Source organism: Callorhinchus milii, unplaced genomic scaffold, assembly GCF_018977255.1.
Source record: "Callorhinchus milii isolate IMCB2004 unplaced genomic scaffold, IMCB_Cmil_1.0 Scaffold5, whole genome shotgun sequence".
NCBI lineage: Eukaryota > Metazoa > Chordata > Chondrichthyes > Chimaeriformes > Callorhinchidae > Callorhinchus > Callorhinchus milii.
In genome coordinates, this window is record NW_024704746.1 from 51,148,916 (window position 1) to 51,172,495 (window position 23,580).

Sequence of the window (23,580 nt, forward strand, 5' to 3'; positions counted from 1 at the left end):
GAGAGTTTGGGTGAGGTAAGGTCACGCGCGAGATCTGGTGTGAGAGAGGACACAAGCTGCAGAGTTCTGGATGATTTGCAGCTTGTGGAGGGAAGAGTTGGGAAGGCTGACAGACAGGGAGTTGACGTAGTCGAACCTAGATGTAACAAATGTATGGGGAATTGTCTCAGTGGCCTGAGGGGAGAGGCTGTGGTGGAGTCAGATGATATTGTAGCAGTGGGGGAAGGCAGAACAGGTCAAGGTATGGATGTGGGGTAGAAAGCATAGTTGAGGGTTAAACAATACCCCAAGGTTCCGGACTGACTCTGTGAAGTGAGTCAAATTCTGGCCCCCAAAAATGTTCTTTCCAAATGCGAATATATTGACAGAAATGGATATAACATGGCACCTAAAACAAGCTGTGCAGCTTAAGCAACTGGGCAGATACAAATCTCTGAAGGTGTGAAGATAGGAGGACTTTCCTTCTTGGTGAGGGGAGGTAAGCAGAGTTTCCCTAGAGCACAACTGGAACTGTAGTCTGGTTCCTGAGCCAGGTGGGTTCGCTTTACTCCTGGGCAGTGCCGATGACAACCCAGCCAGCCTGTCTCATCGGTTGGACTTGGAAGGATAGACTGAGGACAGAGGTTCTTCCCACTCGGCTCCCACTAACCCTGCAAGCCAAAGCCCATACGGATAAGATGGTTCTTGCTGAATAAACAGTGAGAAAGCTTCCCAGACATTGCTTTCAATGGTAATCTATGTAGTTTTAGCTGGTTGCACTTCAGCAGTTATCCCAATGCACACCCTGGGATCCCCAAACCTTGGTTCTTAGCAATCTGTGCTTAATACTTTCTGGAATTAGATAAGCAGGATACATTCTAGGGAGAAAGAGCATATTCCATTGCAATAAAAATCTTGGGAATTTCCATGTAAAGGTGGAATGCATGTATCTTCCATTTTGGATTTTGGATACTCTTTACCATTGTGATGGGTTTCTGGCCGACCAAATAAGGTTAGTCGCAAAGCCTAAAAGATAGAAATTTCACCTGCTCCATATTTACTCGATTTACTTTGCATTTCAGATCTTCCAGAATCTTGTAACTTGTTGAATTCAGTCTTAACTTTTAAATTGGTTTTCTGTAGTTGTCACATTTTTTTAATGGAGTGCCTTATCTTTATCAAATGCCCTTGGTCAGCCCTTTCTTGGTTTCCATACATTTCAGCTGCACTTGGTTTCATTCCTTCCATGAGTTTCTTATACTTATCTGAAATTCTGGCTTGCCGGACAGATCTCTCCCCGCCATTAGTCCAGCTAGCCAGGGTTTAAGTTTTTCTACACAGGTTTTTAAAAAACTCACAGAAAATCGGCCTCAAAATCAAAGCAATTTTCTTCCAAATTGTCAAATTCAAGACCCACAGAAATGCTAAGCCAATAAATCCACCATCACCACCCCCCCGGCTCAGAGTCAGGATCTGCCACTGTTAAGCACTTTGGACTTCCAGGTTTCATTTGGTTACGCAATCAAAGGAAGGATAGCTTTAGAATTAGATATAAACCTTGTTTCTTGACTCTAAACCTTTCTGGACATTATGGGATTAGAACAATCCAAGAGTGACATTAACCAGTCAGGTCAATGTGTTAATGATTCTCTCCTTTTTTATGGATGCACTTATCAATGAATTCTAGACTGAATGAAACACTCTGTTCTGACAATATGTTCACAAGCTTTCAAAACTAGAGAATAGTTAACATATTTCGGGTGGTTAAATAAGAAACAGTTACACTGTATGTCTACTCAGGGACTCTTAATAACTGATTGACCAGCAATGACAAAATCATGACTGTGCCCAATTTCTGTCATTACAAAGAGCTGCAGATCTGTATATATATTCGTGTGTGTGTGTGTGTGTTTATGGTGTCAACACCTGAAACATCATCACACTGGAAGAGAGGTAGGGAACATCAGGAATTTCTGTTGAAATGTAAAAAGCTTCTTTGTTTTTGTTATTGTTTTTATATCACATACAGGAAAGGATCTTCGCTTGCATATACTTTTTGGGGGATCAAACCAATTGTGTGTCACACACAGAAATCCAAATTAAATGATCCAAATTAAACTACCGTGAGTTCCATAAATACATGGTAATTTAATAATCCTTGCATTTAATATTGCACTTTATCATGTGATCAAGACGCCTCAAATTGCTTCACAGGATTTTACTGTGAAGTATCATGACTGTGTATCTGTAGGAGATCATCAAAATTGAGGCAACCCTAGGTGATGGTCTCAAGTCACTCTAGTTCAGTTCCTGAGCAAGACGGGTCTGCAGTACTTCAAGATACTGCTGATGGCAAACTTGCCAGCTTGGCTTATTAGCAGGTATGGGAGAGGCAGACCAGTCACTAGGAGCAGAGTACCACTCAGCTACCATTAATCCTGAAAGCCAAAGCCCTAAAGGATAGGGTGGTCCCAGCTGGTCAAGCATCAGGAAGCTAGACAGTGCTTTCAATGACAAGGTTATACGGATGTAGCATGGAATTGCAGCTTGCCACACAGTGTTCTTAATGACAGGCTATGCCATGTTTTAGATGGGTAAACCCCAGCACATCCAAGGTTCCCAAGCCTTATCTCTTGCCTGTCTGTGCTGAAAACTCTCCAGAATTACGTAAGCATGATGAGTCCTTCTAGGGAAAGAATGAGCATTCCATTTTAATACTTTGGAGTTTACATGTGTAGCTGGGATGCATGGAACTCTCAGTTTTGGGTACCTTTAAGCAAGGTGATGGACACCTGGTAGACCCAAAGAAAAGGACTACCATATTCTTTATGTTTTGGCTTTTAATATTAACAGAAAATGGGAATTAATTGTAGTTAACAAGAATCCAAAAATTATAAATCCATGCATGCTTTTAATGTGTGAAGTGACTTTGGCATAAATGTTACTGTTTTTTTCAGGTCCAAGAAAGGATCTTCACTCTGCAGAGATGATGCTGGGGATGGCTCCGTTGCTCAGTGCATTGCTCTTCTGCGATGCTGCAGGTACTTTTCACTGTACAAGTGGCAGCATGATATTGCTCTATGAATAATAATAATAATAATAATGCTTACATTTGGAATAGCAGCTTTCACTTTTGGAGGCCATCCCAAAGCACCTCACTGGGCAAAAACAAGAGACAATTTTTGCATAGGAATGTTCCATAAACAGCCATGGAGTGAGTAACCAGTTTTATTTTGGGGATTGTTGGCAGGACACTGGAAGAAACCCCCTTCTTTTCGAATAGTGCCATAGGATCTTTAACGTCCACTTTAACAGGCAGATAGTACCTTTGTTTAATGCATCTTCTGAAGGTTGGCACCTGGACAATGCAGTGCATTCAACACTGCATTGAAGTGTCATCTCAGATTATAAGATTTCCAAGTCTCAACATGGACTGTTCTGGTAGAAAGGTTCATGTGGGTAATGAGGGTCGAATTTCTGGAGGATATAGAAAGATAGGAATTTTGTGATAATTTCAGAATCTCAGACATTAAAGATCTCTTGACATTATTCAACAACATTGCATTTATATGGTGTCCTTTTCACATGGGTAGCTTAACAATAGTGTGGTTTGATGCAAAGCTGGGCAGGGAAGTGACCGAAGGCATGATCGAAGAGGAAAGTCTTCAGGTGTCATTTGAAGGCAAAGAGGGGGCAAGACAAAAGGGTTGAAGCAAGATTTTGTAGGGATTTGGGGCCTTGCTGTTGAAAAAAGCAAATATGTATTCTTATAAATACTGCTAAAAGGTGATACTATAAGCAGCATTGAGAAACAGCTGAATATTAAAGCTATGGAGGAGGCGGATGGGATGTAAGTGACTTGTAAGAATATAAATGCAATTTGTCGTTGTTTTTGGCTTTTCAATTTTAAAAAATTCAGGTAAATGCTGATACCAGAATTGTAATTGTTTCAATCCCGTGAGCAGAAGATAGTGAATAAGCTTCTGGGATTAAAAATGAGTCAAAGTCGATATCCCTGGCCACTGAAGGCCAGCAAGCACCGTGATGCATTGGCGCACATTAGAAGAGTGGGGCCAGTTGGGGCCAGTGACAATCAAGAAGCACATGGGCCAGCAGTTGAATTCCAGAAGCTGGGATATGGTAAGCTGGGAGATGACTGTAATCAGGTATAGGGGGTGCGGTGTCAAAATTTGCAGTTCAACATCACCTCCTGATTTGGCATGGAAAATAGTGAAGGGGAATTGCAGTAGAATGCAGGAAGACATAACTAGGCTAACAAAATGGGAAGACAGATTAATGAAGTTTAATGTAGGAAAATGCAAAATAATTCCCTTCAGCAGGTAAAATAAAGAAACCGTCTATAGTCTAGATGGTAGGAAACTACAAGGAGTGGAGGAGCAAATAGATTTGTGGATTCAGATCAACAACTTGCATTTATATAGCACTCCTCGTGCAGGGAAACATCCCAGAGCACTTGACAGTGGCGGAATACAATGCCGAGCCCAGGGGAGGTACCATAGTGCGACGATTCTCACTCCTTGCTGTACTTGTGAATTTTAGTAAAGCTTTCATGCTAAGTAGCCTCTGCTCTTTCCTAATCCTGTCAGTGTGAGTCCCTGCTCAAAGGTGTCCCAACCAAGTCAGAATTAGTCACTCAGACAGGTATTCCCAGATAACTCCAATGCCTGACAACTGGCATGTCTAATTGGAGTCTGCTCACACTGCCAGAACACCGATGTCGACAGCCACTCCCTAAATGCTTACTCCTTTTCTTGTTTTAGAATATTACAGACTCGAGGATACATACATTAAAAGCAACAGCTCTTTATTAAGACCTAGCAATCCTAGGCTACCTTCCATATAAGAAATACAACAATGTAAGATAAACAACAATGGGATCAAATATAACTAACAAACAATTATAACAACTAACAGCACAATATTACATTTGTATAAAGTAATTAAACCAATCCGATAGCATAGTCCTGTACACGTCAGTACGTACCAGATGACGACCATTAGACAGCGACCACTAGGTGCAACAACCATTGCTTTTTATAGGTGTGTGGCTCTGCCCACCATATGAAGCAAATGCGAGGTTTTTCCTATGCGAGTTCCCACATGACTTTCCAGGCTGCTTGTTAACTGCCTTGAGCCCAGATATAGTTGCAACTTGGACACCTCATGTATGCTGTTTGCTAGGTCTTTTGCAAGTCTTTGCAAACTGTTTGTTTGGGCAGGTTTCAACTCCAAACACCTGATAATAATCGCTCAAGAAAAAAATAATAAAATTGGTTACTTCAATTCACGACTGTTTATGGGACAAAGCTGTTCGTAATTGGCTGCTGCATTTTGCCCACAAATATACAGTCAATTCACTTTACAGTATATTCTGTGAAGCGCTTTGAAACGTCTAGAAGACGTGAAAAGCGCTATATCAAATGCTGAAAGTGCGGCCACCGATGGTGGAACGGAGGGCACGAGGGTCATGCAGCAGGCTGGAGCCAGTCGAGCAGAGGCACCAGGTAGTGGGTTGGGCAGTAAGCTGGTCAGAGAGGTAGGGAGGTGAAGACGAGTGTGAGAATCTTGAAATTTGTTTGTTCAGTCATAGGGAGCCAGTGGAGCCTGGCTGGAACTGATGTAATGGGGGGCTTATTCTTCTAACAGAGACCATAGATACAGTAAAATCAATATTACCCGATTCCCTGGGAAGAATCGTTCACCCTATACGTCGACTTCAACTATTCTAAAGTTACTTCTTCCGTTTAAATGTTTTAAACTTCTCTTCCCCTTCCCTGGTCTGATTCAAAAGTCTCTCTGCCTATGTCTCTGGGTTTCCTCTTATCATCCTTAAGGAAGCAATCACTCAAACCCCAACTGAGAGTGTGTCTTCCCTGACAACCAAACGTAAACAATCAGGCAATAAAATATTACTAGAGACTGACCTCATCCAGATCAAGTCAATATATTTTTATCTTTGACACCCAGGAATGAGGAGAAGACAAGTTAGGAATGAGATAACTTTAGGAATAATTTAGGAATAACACAACCCTCTCAGGGGCCCTAAACTAGTCATTAAAACAAACAACCATGCCCTAGTAACTAAGGAATGCTATACTAAAAACAATATAAGTGTTTGGTTACATTCTAAAAAGTGTATAAAACTAATTACAAGCCTTAAAAACATCAAGCATCACAAATATAATCTTATGGTTTAGTATGGGTAAATATGCGAGCGGCAGAGTTTTGGATTAGCTGAATTTTGTGGCTTGTGGGGCTTGGAAGACTGGCGATGAGGGCATTTGAATAGTCAAGGTGGGAGGTGACGAATGCAGGGATGAATGTTTCAGCTGCTTCTGGGGTAGTAAGGTACGGACGGAGGCAGACAATGTGGCGGAGGCAGAAGAAAGCGGTCCTGGTCAGGGACCATTGTGGGGAAGGAACAGCAGTGGGTCGAACCTGATGCCTAGATTGAGGCATGTAGATGAGGAAGAGAAGGGGGCCAAGGATGGAGCCCTGGGACATGCCATAGGTAAGCGGGTGGGGGCGGGAGGAAAAAATGTAAGATTAAAAAGTGAAGGCGGTTTGTTTGGTAGGACTCGAACCGGGCAAGTGCAGTCTACTAAGGTGGATGAGGGAGGAGGGGCAGTGGATGAAGATGGCGTGGTCGACTGTGCCGAACGCAGCAGAGAGGTCCAAGAGGACGAGGAGCAGAGAGAGCCTTGCACACAGAGATATAGGATGTTGTTAACAAGCGCTATCTCTGTGTGCTGTGGTCAGGGCAAAAACTAGGCTAGAGGGGTTCAAGGAGAGAGTGGAGGGAGAGATGGGAGCAAAGCTGGTTAGCAACAATGTGTTCCAGAGCTTTGGCAAGGAAGGGCAAGTTAGAAATAGGAAGGAAATTTGTAAAGTTTGAGGGGTCAAGGTTGGTTTTTTTGAGGAGGGGAGTGATGACAGCAGTTTTAAAGGGGAGAGGAATAGAACCTGAGGGGAGCAACTGGTTGATATTAGAGCACTCGCCTCGCAAGTGAGAGGACCTGGGTTCAATTCCTGAGCAGGGGGAAACCTAAGGCATCTTTCCTTACTCTACACCTCTGGTTACCTAGCAGTAAGTAGGAACCTGGTTGTTTGTTAATGGGCAGATTGCTTTCCAGGGCTAATAATCCCCTCTAAAACATTTTTAAATGATAATAATTATTTGGTTACACAATCCACAACTGTTTGTGGGACACTGCTGTGTGCAATTGAGTGCCATGTTTTGCCCAAAAAATATGCCCAGTAAATTCACTTTACGGTACATCCTGTGAAGTGCTTTGAAGACATGATAAAGCGCTATATCAAATGCAAGGATTATTATATTTATTATTATAATTACAGTGTAGATTTTTGCGGATGATACCAGGGTTGGCAGGAAACTGCTATCAGAATAGACTGGATAACTTTGGCCTTTTTTCAATAGAGAAGAGATGTTTAAGGGCAGAACCAAATAAAAGTGTTTAAAATTATACAAGGGTTTAATAAGGTTCACATAATTATGCTGCAAAAAAACAGATCAAATAGGATATTGAGCTATATTACTAAATCAGTTGAGTTTAGATCCTCAGACATCATTCTCAGGCTGTACAGAGCTCTGGTCAGACCACACCTTGAATACTGCATATAGTTCAGGTCACCGCACATTAAAGAGTTGGCTAGGCCCTGGCTATAGAGTAGAGGAGAGCAACGAGGATGGCAGAACAAGAGGACATTGATTTCGAGTTGTAAAGGGCAATTTAGGAACAAAAACCAGGAAGTTTTTTCTTTACACTCAGGTTATCAGCACATTTTTTTGGTCAGCTGGATGTCCGTCACATGTGGAAATCCGTCACCATGCTTAAGAGTATCCAAACCAAAAATTCCACCCATCCCACCCACACATGAAAATGAGGCAGTCCAGCTCCAAACAGACACCATTTACCTGCCTCCAAGGATATCACTAGCTAATCTTTTATCCAACAAGTGTGGGTTTGAGTACTTACTAGGTAGATGGCAGGTAAGAATAATAATAATAATAATATTACATTGTTGCACCTCGGTTGATATTCCAAGGTGCTGGACGATCAGTGTTTCGGACTGAGCTGAGAGTCAGGATCAGGGAGGGTGAAGGGACTGGGGGAAGAGAGTGACCGAAGGCACGGTTGAAGAGGAGGATCTTGAGTTGGGGCTTGAAGGAGGCAAGGGAGGGGGCGAGGCAGAGGGACAGCAGTTGAAGTTACAGAGGGTGCGGGCAGAGTGGCAGAAGGCCCACCCACCAATGGTGGGGCACGTGAGGCAGGGGACATGAAACCAGTCAGAGCCTGCTGAGCGGAGGGAACGGGCAGGTTGGTAGGGGGTTAAAAGGTTGCAGAAGTAGTGGGGAAGCAAGGCTATAGAGGGCTTTGAAGGTGAGGACCAGGATCTTGAACTGTATCCTCTATGTGATGGGAAGCCAGTGGAGTCGGTCAAGGATGGGGGTGATAGGGTTGTGAAGCCTGGTGCAGGGCATGGACTGCAGAGTTCTGGATGATTTACAGCCTATGTAGGGAGTAGTTGGGGAGTAGTTGGGGAGGTCAACTTTGTGTAGTCGAGCCAGGATGTTATCAATGTGTGTATGAGGGTCTCGGCGGCCTGTGGTGTGAGACAGTGGCAGAGCCAGGCGATGTTGCAGAGCTGGGGAAAGCACAGCGGGATATGGCATGGATGTGGGGTACGAAGGATAGTTAAGGGTCAAACAAGACCCCAAGGTTTTGGTCTGGCTTATTAAGCTGGAGTGCGCATCCCTGGATGGTGATACTCTCAGTGCCTGAGCTGTGGAGGCGCTGATGGGAGCCAATTAGGAGAGCCTCTGTCTTGCTGATTGGAGGAGTTTGTGAAGGGAGTGATGGGAGAGGAAGGAACAAAGCTGGGAAGCAACGACTCATCCTCGGACCTTGGAAAGGAAAGGGAGGTTTGATGGGGTGGTAGTTTGAGGGCAGGGATGGGTCCAGGGAGGTTTTCAAGGATAGGAGTGATGACGGCCGTTTTTAGAAGGGTGGGAAGGGTTCCAGGAGGAGAGGGGTAGGGATGAGGTCGAGGGAGCAGGTGGTCAGTTTTATGTGGGTTATGGTAGTGATGAGAGAGGAGGGGGAGACCAGTTTGAAGGTGTGGAGGGCATGATGGGTGGAGGCCGGGATGTGTGAGGGATAGATGGAGAGGGGGTAGTAGACGGAAGGGCAGAGGTAGTTGAGCAGATCCCCTTGACTTTGGTTTTTAGGAAGTCCAGCATCTCCTCGCAGTCGGCATTGGAGGAGAGGATGGGTGAGGAGGAGTGAATGGGTGGGTGGAGGAGATGGTTGGTGATGGAGAAGAGGAGCCTGGGATTGTCCTTGCATCCAAGATTGTCTTGGAGTAGGAAAAAGATTTAGCGGAGGCGAGAGCAGAGCGGTAAGATTTGATAAGGTGCAGCCAGATCTGCCAAGGGACTGTTAAATTGGATTTGAACCAGGTGTGTACAGTGGCACGCATCTGAGCTTTAAGGGAGGTGAGTTGGTTGGTATACCAGGGTGACATCTGTCAGTAGGAGATGGTTCGGGAAGTGAAGGGGCAAGGGCACTGAGAGTGGTGGAGAGGGGAATGTAGAGTAGAGTGATCGAGGAGCATAAGTCATTATGGGAGGAAGCCCAGAGGGGGAGGAGTTCAGATGTCACCAAGACAATGAAGGGGGGATAATTTTGTTTCCAGGGGTGGTAGGAGATGGAGGTGTATTGGGTGGCAGTGGAGAGAGGGATTGAGGAGTTAAGGGGGATAAATAATGGTCCGAGATGGCTTTGTCATTGATGGTGAGGTCTGAGATGCTGAGGCCCCGGGTAATCACCAAGTCAAGCGGGTGATCATGGACGTAGTTGGTGGAGTAGATGTAGAGGGAGAGGTTGTGAGAGGAGGCGAGAGAGGAGAAGTCAGCAGAGATAGAGCAGGATGGGGTGAAGTCACCTAGGATGGGGAGGCGTTCAGAGCAGAGGGAGAGGGAATATAGGAGGGTGGAGAATAATAATAATACCTCTCGGCGCACACACGAGACACAAAACTGGCCAGATGCTCTTCTAAAAATATTGGTCACAGATTGAATGCTCTCAAACATGCTTCAAGGCTCTAATTTACCACACCTACAGTCATTTTCCTTTCTTCCTAACTTGGTGTGAGGCCTTCCCACTGTAAACACTCCATGACCCCAACTTCCAGCTTGGGTCCAAAATGTCTGATTGCCCAGCACCCTGGGACGATTTTTCCACTTGAAGGGCACTATACAAGTATCATTTGTTGATGTTGGAACTTCAGTGCAAAACTCCTTTCCTTGTATTAACACATGAAGAAATATTGCAAGTTACCTGTAGAGTTGTTAACTAGGTGGGAGCATGATCTTATATATATATGTATAATACTAATCCTTGTATTTGATATAGTGCTTTTCATGTCTTCTCAACGTCTCAAAGCGCTTCACAGAATATGCTGTAAAGTGAATTGACCTTATATTTGTGGGCGAAACTCGGCAGCCAATTGCGCACAACAGTGTCCCACAAACAGTCGTGAATTAAAAATGACCAATTTATTATTGTTTTGTTTTGGAGGGATTATTATTAGGCGTGTAGAGTAAGGAAACTTGGCCAAAGTTTCGCCCTGTCTGGAATCGAACCCAGGTGTCTCGCTTGCAAGGTGAGTGCTCTAACCACTGAGCTACAGGACACCACTTGAAGCGAGCTTCCTGGTGAGCCACACAGTTCAGCATAAAATGCATGGGAGCATTGCCACCATCTTCTCTGTCCTCAGCTTGGACACACGTTCCTTGCCGTTGAGCCACCAGTTGGAGGTGAGGAGCTTAAGTGACTGCTTACCTCTCTACAAGCCAATCAGAGTGGATTTCAGTTACTGTATGTAGGACATACGTTCATGAACTCGGACTCCAGGAAATACCTTCCAGCAGCTGTTGTCCCAAGCCTGAGTGTTTCCTCATCAGCTATCTGATGAATGTCTACCTTCAGCATGTTGGAAGTACCTTTACAGGACTGCTTTTGACACAGCCGCACCTTGATGTCCTTGAGGTCCAAGTTCAGTGCCGATTACCATGATTATTCATCACCAGCTACTTATTCCAGGTCCTCATTTGAGGGACATTGGCAAATAGACAAGTCTGCCATGAAGCAGACTCCACCTCCAGGGTGCTTAGCAACCATGTAGGCCAGAGCCTTCCCTTCCTGCTTCCTGTGTTTGTCACAAATCCACCTCACTGCTTGATCCTGGTCTTCGCAAATGAGCGGAAGGAAGCCCCTGCACTACATCTCCAGGAGCTTGGATCCATAAAAGAGACTGTTTGGACATAGGTCTCATATACCTCAAGCTTGATCTGCACTGGGATCTTGCTGTCTTTGAAGACAACCAACATGACCAGAATGCCTTTTGCCGCTTCTCTGCACAGTCCTTCAGGATAGAGTCTGGCCAAAAATTGGTGTCCACCATGATTCAGAGTTTGAGTAAGAATTAACAATTGGAACTGATGTCCCTTGTATCTTCCAATCAATATCCTTGAAATCTTCTCTTGAGCTGTGTAGAACCATGATTTTGCACTTGAGAATTTTGCACCATGGGTGCCCAGTGTTCAAGATGGCAGACCCCAGGTGAGTCTGCCAGTAGCACAATATCATCTGCAAACAGAAGTGTCACAATCTTGTCAGAGAGGCCTGGAACAGATACATCAAACTTGCCCTCCTCAAAGCCATCCAACATGTCATTAATGAATACATCAAATTGTGTGGATGACAATGGACAGCTTTGCCTTTCAAGAGGGATGGGCTCCAATCAATGTTTGAAAAAATGAGTACACTGGACTCATTTATCAACAATGAATTCCATTTATATAGTGCCTTTCATGTCAAGAGGACATCCCAAGGTGCAGGACAGTGGGGGGTTTTCTGCTTTCTGCTTTGACCTGCTTTAACCCCACTTCACCACCTGCTGCCTCCGCTTGGCTGGCTCTGGCCTCTTGTTTGTTCTTCGTCCCCTCCACTCCACCATCGGAACCTGCGCTTTCAATCTACCCTGAAGCTTAGGAACTCTCTTTCCCAATCCCTCTGCCTTGCCCTCTTCTTCCCCTCTTGTAGATCACTACTGAAGACTTTCCTCTTTAACCATGCTTATAGTCACCTCCTCCCTCTCCCCCGGCATTGAGTCGGGCTCCACCACTGTTAAGCACTCAGAGACGCTGCCCTGAGGGAAGGGAGTGAAGGGTGCTTGCACCCCAACTGTGGAGTTGGGATCGGTGCGGGGGGTGGGGGGGATGTGGGCGTGGATGGCAAGGGGCATGAAGGAGGGAAGATGACCAAAAGCACAGTCAAAAGGGAACATCATTGATGGCAAGGCAGAGGGGCTCCAAAATGGAATTCCAGAGAATGGGAGCAGAAAGGTTGAAGGCCTGAATGCTAATCGTGGAGCAGGCAGAGATGGAGATGAGGAGAAGGTCGATGCCTGCTGAGTGGAGGGAATCAGACATGAAGTTTTAATAGGTAATAAAAGTCAGTTTGATGCAGTGATGAGGAGGTGGCAGGGTGGGTGTTCTGGAGGAATAAGATTGGTGGGCTGAAGGGTCTTCTTCATCTAGTGACCTTGTGATGTGCAAACCCTATTGCTGCCTCCTTTTATTCCCTCCAATTTGGTGTCAACAAATACACAGAGAGTTAAACATGTCCCCAAAACATATAAAAAATTAAAATAATGGAAGTCTTTCAATAACACACTCACTTGCAGTCCCATTTGGAAGCTAAGTGAGCCCTGAGCCCTGCCCCCGTGACTGTTCTGCTACTTCAAGTCTTCCTGATTAGCCAGACTGGCTAGCCTATCATCAGCAGTGCCCTGGAGTACGTGAACATGCCTAGCTCAATTTCTAGTCAGAATTTAGTCTACCCTCTATGACCGTCTCTGTGACTGGAGACGGTCACAGAGGGTGGATTCAATACTGACATTCCGTTAGCAAGCATACCACTTTGGAGCCAGTTCAGCTCCAAGATGACTGTGCTTATCTCCCACCACAGGGAAGGTGGTCCATAGTTGATTATTTGACATCCAATAAGCGTGGGTTTCAGCCCTTACAAGGTAGATCACAGGTACTAGGAACTCTATGAGAACTTCCTGGGCAATATAGCTCAACAGAAATGCATGAGAGCATTGCCACCATTTTCCTGTTCACAGCTCAGACACACATCCAAATGATGGTTCCAGCAGTTGGAGATGCAGTGCTTGAGCAGCAGCTGTGTACCTTTCTGTGTACAAATCAGGCGGATTCCAAGCACTAGAAATACAAACATGTGTTCACAAACTTGGACCCATGTATTACCTTCCAACAGCTGTCGTCACAAGCTGCAGAGTTTCCTTATCTGACAGACATACATCTGCCTTCGGTGTGCTGGAAAGACCTTTACAGCTTGTGGTATGCCAGCTACCTTGAGGTTCTCCACCAGCTGCTTAATCCAGATTCTCATGTAAGGGGATTTGGAAAACAGACCTGCCTCGTATGAAGCCGCCTCCACCTCCAGGGTGCTCAGCAACAGGTCATTGTAGGCCAGAACCTGCTGTCGCTCTATTCCTCCTTCACTGCAACTGCTACCCCTGTTTACAACAAAATGTTTGATCCTGGATTTCACAACTGTGCTGTCGGGGGACTTTCCAATGCATTCTCAGGAACTCAGAACCAAAAGGAGAATGGATTGCGCACAGGTCTTATTTGTCACAAGCTTACCCTGCATTGGGAACTTGCTGTCCTCAAAGAGAAACAAGAACAACCAGAGTGTGCTTCTCCCCTTCTTGGTCCCTCAGTACGGTGTTCAAGTAAACGTTGGTGCCATTTGTGGAAGTTGGCCCCATGTCTACAGATGACATTGCCAAGAGGATAGGGGGTCAAGAATGAAGTTTTCAGGCAAGTGACTGAGGAGGGGCAAGTGGAAAAAACATTTGCCACAATGTATTGAAGTAGTTGAACCGTGTGACTACGATCCCACTAAGGTGGATAAGAAAGTAGAGGCAGTGGAGGAAGATGGCGTGATGGTGTGTCTTCTTCACTTCAGAAGTTCTTCCTCAACTCAGTGCGAAAGGGCTGGCGTCTGATTTTAAGGTTGTGACCCCTGGTTTTAGTTTCTCCAACCAGGGGAAACAATCTCCAACTATCTACTCTATCATGCCCTTTGATGATCTTGTAGGTTTCAATAAGATCCCCTCTAATTCTTCTATATTCTAGAGAATATAGACCCAAATTAGTCAGCCTATCCTCGTAACTCAACCCCTTCATCCCTGGTACTAACCTAGTAAATCTACACTGCACCCCCTCCAAGGCAAGTACATCCTTCCTTAAATGAGGAGACCAAAACTGGACACAGTATTCCAAGTGTGGTCTCACCAGGGTCCTATACAGTTGCAGCAAGACTTCCCTACCCTTATACTCTAATCCTTTCATAATGAATGCTAACATACCTTTCGCCTTCCTAATTGCTTCCTAATCAGACACAAGGCCTCCACTATCTCATGATCTATCTCTTTTAAAACCCAAGGTTGCAAACCATCAGGTCCAGGGGACTTGTCACTTTTTAATGCCAACAATTTCCCTAGCGCCAACTCTTTACTAATATAAATTTCCCTAAGTTGCTCCCTACCATTAGCCCCTTGGTTCATCTCTATTTCTGGTAAACTTCTTGTGTCTTCTAACGTGAAGACAGAAGCAAAGTATTTATTTAGGGACTCTGCCATATCCTTATCCCCCATTATAATTCCTCCTGTCTCTGCCTGTAATGGACCCACATTTACTTTTGCTAGCCTATTCCTCTTAATGTATTTATAAAATCTCTTACAATCTGTCTTAATGTTCCTAGCTGGCTTGCCCTAATAATCCATTTTCTCACTCTTAATGGGCTTTTTGGTTTTCCTTTGTTGGTCCCTAAAACACTCCCAGTCCTCAGGTTTGCCACTCTTTTTGACAGTTTTATAGGCCTTTTCTTTTAGTTTTATACTTTCTCTAACTGCTCTAGTTAGCCACGGATGAACTGCTTTCCCTGTGGTACTCTTATTCCTCAAGGGAATATGTGACCGCTGAGAATTATGCACTACATCTTTAAATGTTTGCCATTGTTGGTCTATTGTCATATCCATTAATCTAATTCCCCAGTCTATTTTAGCTAATTCTTCCCTCATACCTGCAAAGTTATCTTTATTTAAATTTAAGACCCTTGCTTTGGATTTGACTACATCGCTCTCTAACTTAATACTAAATTCTATCATGTTATGATCACTCTGCCCTAGAGGAGCCTTAATATCTATATTACCGACTAGCCCTGTTTCGTTACACAAAACAAGGTCTAGGATGGCCTGTCTCCTTGTTGGTTCCTCAGCATACTGCTCCAGAAAGCTATCCCTCATACATTCTATAAACTCCTCCTCTACCCTACTTTTGCCGATTTGGTTTTCCCAATCTATGTGAAGATTGAGGACCCCTTGTGGAGTCCTGTAGTTCAGTGGTTAGAGCACTCGCCTTGCAAGTGAGATACCTGGGTTCAATTCCAGGTAGGGCAAAACCTTGGGCAAGTTTTATACTCCACACGCCTAATAATAATCCCTCCAAAACAAAACAATAACAAATTGGTCATTTTCAATCTACGACTGTTTGTGGGACATTGCTGTGCGCAATTGGCTGCCGCGTTCGCCCACAAATATACAGTCAATTCACATTACAGTGTGTTCTGTGAAGCGCTTTGGGACGTCCTCCCGACATGAAAAGCGCTATATCAAATGCAAGGATTATTATTATTATTATCACCCACTATTACTGTATTATCTTTGCTACATGCTCCTCTAGTTTCTTGATTAATATCCTGCACTATGCTGTGATCACTGTTTGGAAGTCTATAAACGATTCCCACTAATGTTTTCTGCCCCTTGTTATTTCGTAATTCTACCTTCTCTACATCCTGGTTATCTGATTTGAAATCCTTCCTCTCTACTATTTTTATTCCATCCTTTATTAACAAGGCTACCCCACACCACCTCGTTTTCCACATTGTCTATCCTTCCTATAAGCTGAAAACCCCAGAATATTTAACTTCCACCCTAGATCTCCCTGTAAACATGTCTCAGTAATGGCTACTAGATCACATCTGTTTGTATTTATCTGTGCTTTTAATTCATCTATCTTATTCCGAATGCTTCGAGCATTCGGATATAGCGATTTTAATTTCTTACTATTTCCCCTACTCTCTGATGCCCTATCTTCTTAACTGAGCTTGTTACCCCTGTTTGACCTATTCTGGTTATCTCTCTCGCTATTCTGTTCTGCCACCTTTAGTTTTCTTGATATTGCTGGCTTGCGATTATTTCTAATTGTATTTCACTCCACCCCCCCACGCACCCCCCACCCCCCTTTACTAGTTTAAAGCTTTATTTACCTCCCTATGTATTCGGTTTGCTAGGACATTTGTCCCAGCCCAATTTAAGTGGAGCCCATCTTTTTGAAATAGACCCCTTTTACCCAAATACTGGTGCCAGTGGCCCATAAAATGAAACCCCTGCGTTCCACACCACTCCCTCAGCCATGCATTTAATTCTCTAATTTGCTTATTCCTGCACCAATTTGCACATGTCAAAGGCAGCAATCCTGATATCACTACCTTTGATATTCTTTGTTTCAATTTAGTTCCCAGCTCCTTGAACTCCCTCCTCAAATCATCACAACTAACCCTACCTATGTGAAGCACCACCAATGGATCCTCGCCCTCATGTTTTAGATTCTCCTCCAGCCCTGCTGAGACGTCCTTCACCCCGGCCCCAAGAAGGCCACAGAGCCTTCGGGTCTCCTGGTTAAGGTTGCAGATAAGTGTATCTGTCCGCCTGATAATCTAGTCCCCAATTACTACCACTTTCTGTTTGTTTCCCCTAATATTGGAATCACGTTTTCCTTCCTCCTCACAGGCTTCCTTGTCCACCCAGGTTGCAAGGATCTTTGGCAAGAGGGACAGGAATACTGGGGGATAGCCAGATTTTTATGAGCCCAAGAATATATGATTGTTCGTCCAGGAATGGGTCATGGATTACGAGAGCTTTATTTAAGAGGGAGCGGTCATTTTGGAGGTCAATGCGAATGGGGGCGCAGGCGGCGGAGAATCTGGAGGTAGTTATAGATTGTGGGGTGGGGGGGGAGAGTTGGAAGGATGTGGATGAGGGAAGGGGGGAGTCAGGAGTGGTGGGCCTTGTGTAGTAGGTGGGCAATGGGGCAGTAGGAGTGACTACTCAGGGACAACCATCGGTGAATGCTGTGGTGAGCCCAATGGAGTATGGCCAGGCTGGAGCAGAGGGAGGCTGGGAGGGTCCAGGAGGGAGAGAAGACGGGGAGAGTAGTATGAGAAGAAGTTCTGTGTGGGAGTAACGAAGGATGGAAGTAGGAGTGGGGGCATTTTGGGAGCAGGTGGCTTGGGTCAGGGTCGGCAGCCAAATGCGAAGCTGAGACTGGGAGCAGAGTGATCAGCGAGGCATTGTCAGTCTGCAGACATGGCAGTTTATAAGGAGATACAGAGAAGGGGGTGGGGAAAGGGAAAAATTTAGGTGGAGGACAGGAGATGATAAGATCAGAGGTTTTGATGGCGCTAGACAAAAGAAAGCAATAGTGAGAGATTATAGAATGAAAAGATGTGTCTAAGCCCCAGAGGATGTGTGAATAGTTTTAGGAGAGGAGGAGAGAGGAGAAGGCTGGGAGAGGATGGGAGCTGTGCTAAACTCAAAAGTAGTAAATGATGAGATATTTGTGATTGTGGAGTTCTGTAGCTTAGTGGTTAGAATATTTACCTCACAAGCAAGAGGACCTAGGTTTGATTCCTGGCAGGATGAAACATTGGGCAAGTTTCCTTGCTCCACATGCTTCAGCTTAGCTAGCAGTAAGTAGGAACTCGGTTCTTAGACGATTGGCGGATTGCTCTTCCTTCAAAATAAATAAAAATAATTTGGTCACTGAATCCACAACTGTTTGTGGGACACTGCTGTATGTAATTGGCTACCCTGTTGGCAGCCAGAAAATATAAAGTCAATTCACTTTACAGTATATTCTGTGAAGCGCTTTGAGACATCCCGAAGATGTGATAAGGCGCTGGATCAAATGCAAGGATTATTATTATTATTATTATTATTTCTGTTGTGGTTATTTCAGCCTTTTTGTCTCCCTGTTATTTGTGCTGCAGCTCTCGATGAAGAGAACAAAATGATGGATGTAACCAAGAAATTTAAATGTGCGAACAAATGGATTCAGTCGCCATCTGGAACACATTGTTTCAGATATTTCAACGAACCATTAACCTGGCTTTCAGCTGAGGTGAGACATGACATTCTGAATGTTGAGTTATGAGAACCATTCAACATTTATTCTGATTTTAAACCAAGCAAAACATGTATTCGTAGTGTTCTCTGCTTGGAGTGTCTGTTCCTGATAAACCACCCATACTAAAGCTATGCAGGCTCTGGGTTGGTGTTGTGAAATGAGCCAAGAGGACTTTTTGGAGAATGTGAGAAACTCAATGTGATGGAGAACATAAAACCCAAATAACATTTTCAGATACCTTATCAGAGGAACAAATTGTTCAGGGTTAGAACCACAGGAACTAAATGACACAGAAGAAGGCCATTCAGCCCATCATGTGCCTTAAGAGCAATCCTTTCAGTCCCATTATCTACCTTTACCACATACCCCTGTAGCTCACTTGAAGGCCAAGATGGATTCTACCTCAATCAGTACTTCCGGCTTGCATTCCATATCCTTATGTGAATGAAAACATTTCTCCTAATAATCCTTGCATTTGATATAGCACGTTTCGCAACTTCTAGATGTCTTAAGGGGGATTTAGCTGTATTTGTGTTAAGGCATGATTGGAGGCTGGCGATTTGGTGGAGGTGGGATAGGAAGGACAGCTGTGTGTCCTGCTAGATTATATACTGTTTTGTTGAGTCAGGGATAAGCCAGGGATGTTGAGGAGGTCGGAGTTGCAGGACATAAGCCAAGGAGTATGGCACATAAAATTTCATTTGTCATTTCTCTACCAATCAACAAATCTGTCTACATCCCCCTGAGGCTGCTTGCAATCTTCTTCATTGTTAGCTACATTTCATCTGCAAATTTAGAAATTGTGGCCCCTGTGCAATTTGGATTGTGACATTAAATAATATACATTTCTTCTTGCAATAATTAAGGGGTGTGAAGTGTGTTTAGAGAGGAATATCATCAAATATGAGAGCAGATGTTCCATTTTTTGATGTGGATGTATTTAAAGTACCTTGTCTAGAGTTTGGCGCTGATGACATTTGCAAATGATAGGAGTTCAATAAAGTGATCTGAGTATGAGTTGCTCCCAGAGAATAGTAAACAGATGTGAGGAACAGAGTTCAGCTGCACAATATCCGAAGTACAGAGGAGGAAGCCAATGCTCTTGTTGAGTTGTAATTTCTTTTTGTTCGTCACAACCGTTGTTTTACAAACAGACCATACACCGTGGATATATGCAAAGTAAGATTTATTGCAAGAGCTGATTCAAGCGCAGTCAACAGTCTCCAAGAGGAGCACCGGACAGTCGAAAGAATGAGCTGCCTTTTGGTCAGTTAAAGCAGCCTTTTTATCCCCAAAGTGCTCAAGGTCTTAAAACGTACAAAGGCAATTTAAAAAAGTATTATCAATCATGTGGCTCCAACAACTATTCGAATGGTGATGTCAATCAATCCATGTCTGTTAACAAGGTTAAATGTTGTCTACTTAATTAGTATCTATTCATGTTGATTATTATTCTTTTAAGAGTCAATCAAATATAATTGGCCCTAGAGTATGTACCTGATTAATACCGTTGTCTAAAGTATACAAGAAATAATCTAAAGAATGCACCCTTTACATTTATAACACAAGGTAAAAAATAATGAGGGAAGGGAGCTCAGGTAGGGGAGGATTCAGGGACATTTGAGGCATAAGCTTATCTCCAGATGGTGTTTGTGTCAGTCAATGTCTTATTCATTTCAAAGTTGCAGAAGTTACTGCTTGTTACTGCTTCTCTGCTTCTGTGGAATGTCCAGATAAGGATGCAGCGGTATTGCGAAGTCTGAGTTTCCCAGGACTTGCTTTTGTTCATCTAATGGTTGATTTAAAAGGCATAAAATTATTTCTAGTTATAAAAGATTTTTCTACAATTTCACACTCTCGGGTGCATTATTGAGGAGCTGAGTGACTGAGGAGGTGGAACTCGGTCAAAGACTATGGAACGGTGTGTGTGCACCTGCTCAGGCTGACTTGCTGCCCAGTGATGATTGTGAGCTCCACAATTGTGAGATGACTTCAAGTCTTATTATAACCTTTGCCTTCATTTAAAGTACAAGAGTGACATAATGGAAATGATAAATCTCTGCAACAATTTCCTTTTTATTTAAAGACTACCTGTAAACGAATGGAGAGAACTAGTCACCTTGCCTCCATCCACAACAATGAACAAAATGCGTTTCTTGCTAAAATGGTGAATGGGTTGAAATCAAAAACTAAACAATTTTGGATTGGATTGAAGGATCGAAAGGAAGTAAGTTTGATTGATTTACAATTTGCTACCCTAATTGCGTTTGTCAGTTGCATAATTCTGTATGTTTGTCACGCTTCAGCTTTTCAACTAGCTTCTCTTTCCATAGCTCTATCCTCTGCCTCTTTCTTTTTCTCCATTTCAATTAATATCTTCTCATCTATGACCTCCTTAACCTCCCTGGCCTATACCTCACACTCAATGAAACTAGCAGTAAGTAGGAACCTGGCTGTTAGTTGATTGGTGGATTGCTTTTACGAGGTAATAATTCCTTCAAAAAGTTAATAATAAATTGGTCATTCAATCAGTTTGTGGGACACTGCTGTGTGCAATTGGCTACTGCTTTTCACCCACAAAATATACAGTCAATTCACTTTTCAGTATATTCTGTGAAGCGCATTGAGTCGTCTCGAAGACTTGATAAGGTGCTAAATCAAATGCCAGGATTATTATTATTACTACAAAGACAGGAATAAAGTAATGACATTATTACACACAGGAGAAGTATACATGGAGTGACAAAACTAATTATGCATTTGGTAAATTGCCAACGACCTCATCTTCTCCTGAAAATAGAGTGGTCTGCGTGACTTTTATTCTGTGTAAGTAGACTTTTCCTATGTGTTATTTCTGGATCCACAGATATATTCCTGAGATATTTGTACTATAGGATCTGAACTGTTTATAAAGAGGTTTGTACGAACAGTAACAAATCTGCTTGATTACTTTAGGATATGTCAGGATATTAAAATTGGAACTGGATTTCTGGAGGGAAGAGGAGGCAATCACAGGACAGAACTTTTGGTCTGATATGGAAACATCCCATCCTGATCTCACAGTCCAGGCTGACACTCCAATGCAGTGATGTAGTGCACTCCATTTTGGAGGTGCCATCCTTCAGAGGAGACTGCATTGTTGAAGATGCTGTACTTCAGATAAGATATTAAATTGAGACCCCATGAGATCCCACGGCACTATTCAAAAAGAGTAAGGCGTTTCCCTGGTCAACAATCCCCTCTTGCTACTTGTTTATATTAATGACTTGCATTCACAAACTCAGTGCAAGGAAATTACATTTGCGGAATTGCAGAAGTTGGGAGGAACCGTGGAATCTGAGCTCACAGCAAAGGTCTTATAAATAGAGCTTGATAGAATGTGCGCATGGGCTGATAACTGTCAAATTAAGTTTAATACAGAAAAATGCAACATTCTACAAAGACAAAGTAAGAATAGGAAACACAATTAAAAGCTGTTTGACAAAAAGTGCAGTCATACAGGTAGGTCTTGAGTTGTGCCTTAAACAAGGGGAGAGAGGAAGTGAGTTGGAGGGACTCCAAGATCGAGTTCCAGAAAATGGGCGTAAAATTACTGAAAGTTTGTCCACAGACAGTGGAGGGGAGCGAGTTGAGGGGGAGCAGTCAGAATAGGATTGTTGAAGGATGTGACAGAGGTAGGGTGCAGTGCATGAAGGCCCTATATAAATGCAAGTTATCTTCGTTGTCATTAAACTGTGTTTTTGCAATGTTCTATAAATTTTAGATCAACTCCTTGTTGCATTTCTTCAGATAAAACTAGGTGAAGTCAGTTTTTTTTCCTTCATTCATTCATTGAGTGTGACTTGCAAGATCTTTCTATCTTATTTACAGTGTCCAGTGAATGGAAGCATATGGCATGCAAAACCAAACTACCCTTTATTTGTTCCTACAAACCAACAAAATAGGTGTTGTTCACAGCCTAATAATTCCTTTTGATGAAATGATTGATTCTCTGTATTGATTTGCTTCATAATTGCAGTGAGTGTGGTGATTGTATTGACTTAGTTGCCAGCAAATAATAAAAACGCTTGATCAATAATTTGTTGTGTGTTTGATATTTTTTGACTTGATGTGTCTTGACTGATTTTGTAACCTCAATAGGCATCTCTGATGTCATGACATTACGGGATCGAAATTATAATGAGGAAACATGGATATTGAGAATGAGTGCATATTTTGCCTGAATGAATGATATGTGGTGGATCAGCCTGGCTCATTTGGTAGCACTCTTGCCACTGGGTGAAACAGTTTAGGTTCAAACTACACATCAGGGCTTGGAATCCATATAGTCACAGGTCATTCTCCATTGTCCAAACCAGTGACTAACACCAGCCAACGATTGGCTCATCACATTATTTCCTCCTGAGATCAAGATGTCAAGTAAACTCACATTTTAATATTTTGCCAGTGAGGATAGACAAGCAGCTCAGTCAACGCAAACATTAAAATAAAAGTTCAGAGCACATCACACCCCAGTGCAGTGTGTCACATTGTATCTATCTGTAGCAGCAAAGAACATCTCGCGAGGCCGAGGCCATCCACTTAGTCTTCAATCCAATCCTTCATAACAAGCTGTACACACACACAGACAATGAATTGGGAAAGTTATTTGACCCCAGTGACACTCTCCTTGGTCTGAACATTGGCTCCATCAGTTTGACAGCTTCTGACTTCATTTTCAGAAGCCAGAGCAAAGGTTGGACTCCCATTTGTGCCTCCAACCACCAGCCACCATCAGGATTATTGTTTTGATCCCCACACTGGAGCTGGGACTCTGATAGACTCTGATAGACCAGAGGCACCCGAATATCACTGTGTTCACATGGTAACTGGAACTTTCCATTTGTGCTGCAGCCTCACAAACCTAGATCAACCTGTTTACATCTACAACAATCCCAACCTTCATCACCTGCATGAACCCTCCCACTCTGCAGCCCCAACTGTGGCTGCTTCCCTACCTCACTGCTTGATCCTGGACTTCATAAATGAGTCCGAGAAAACAAGAACAGCTTACATTTATTTTGCTCCCTTCATGAGGTGTAATGTCTTGAAAAGCTTACCCCTCTGCTGCATTCACAAGATCATAAGATTGGGTTTGATGAAGAAGACCCACCCTTTGCCCCATCTAATCTTAAATCTGATCTACCCAATCAGATGGTTGCCTATGGTCGCCC

At 43.5% G+C, this 23,580-nt stretch overlaps 1 protein-coding gene across 1 annotated transcript; it reads left to right on the forward strand.

Annotated features, from left to right (window-relative positions):
* The first annotated feature begins 1,892 nt into the window (after window positions 1-1,892).
* Window positions 1,893-22,440, forward strand: LOC103181869 (rhodocetin subunit gamma-like). Its single transcript, NM_001292272.1, is given in 6 exon segments — window positions 1,893-1,932; window positions 2,937-3,020; window positions 18,231-18,361; window positions 20,454-20,594; window positions 21,091-21,193; window positions 22,238-22,440. Coding segments are annotated over 5 exon segments (504 nt in total). The 5' UTR covers window positions 1,893-1,932; window positions 2,937-2,965; the 3' UTR covers window positions 22,312-22,440.
* The last annotated feature ends 1,140 nt before the right edge of the window (window positions 22,441-23,580 follow it).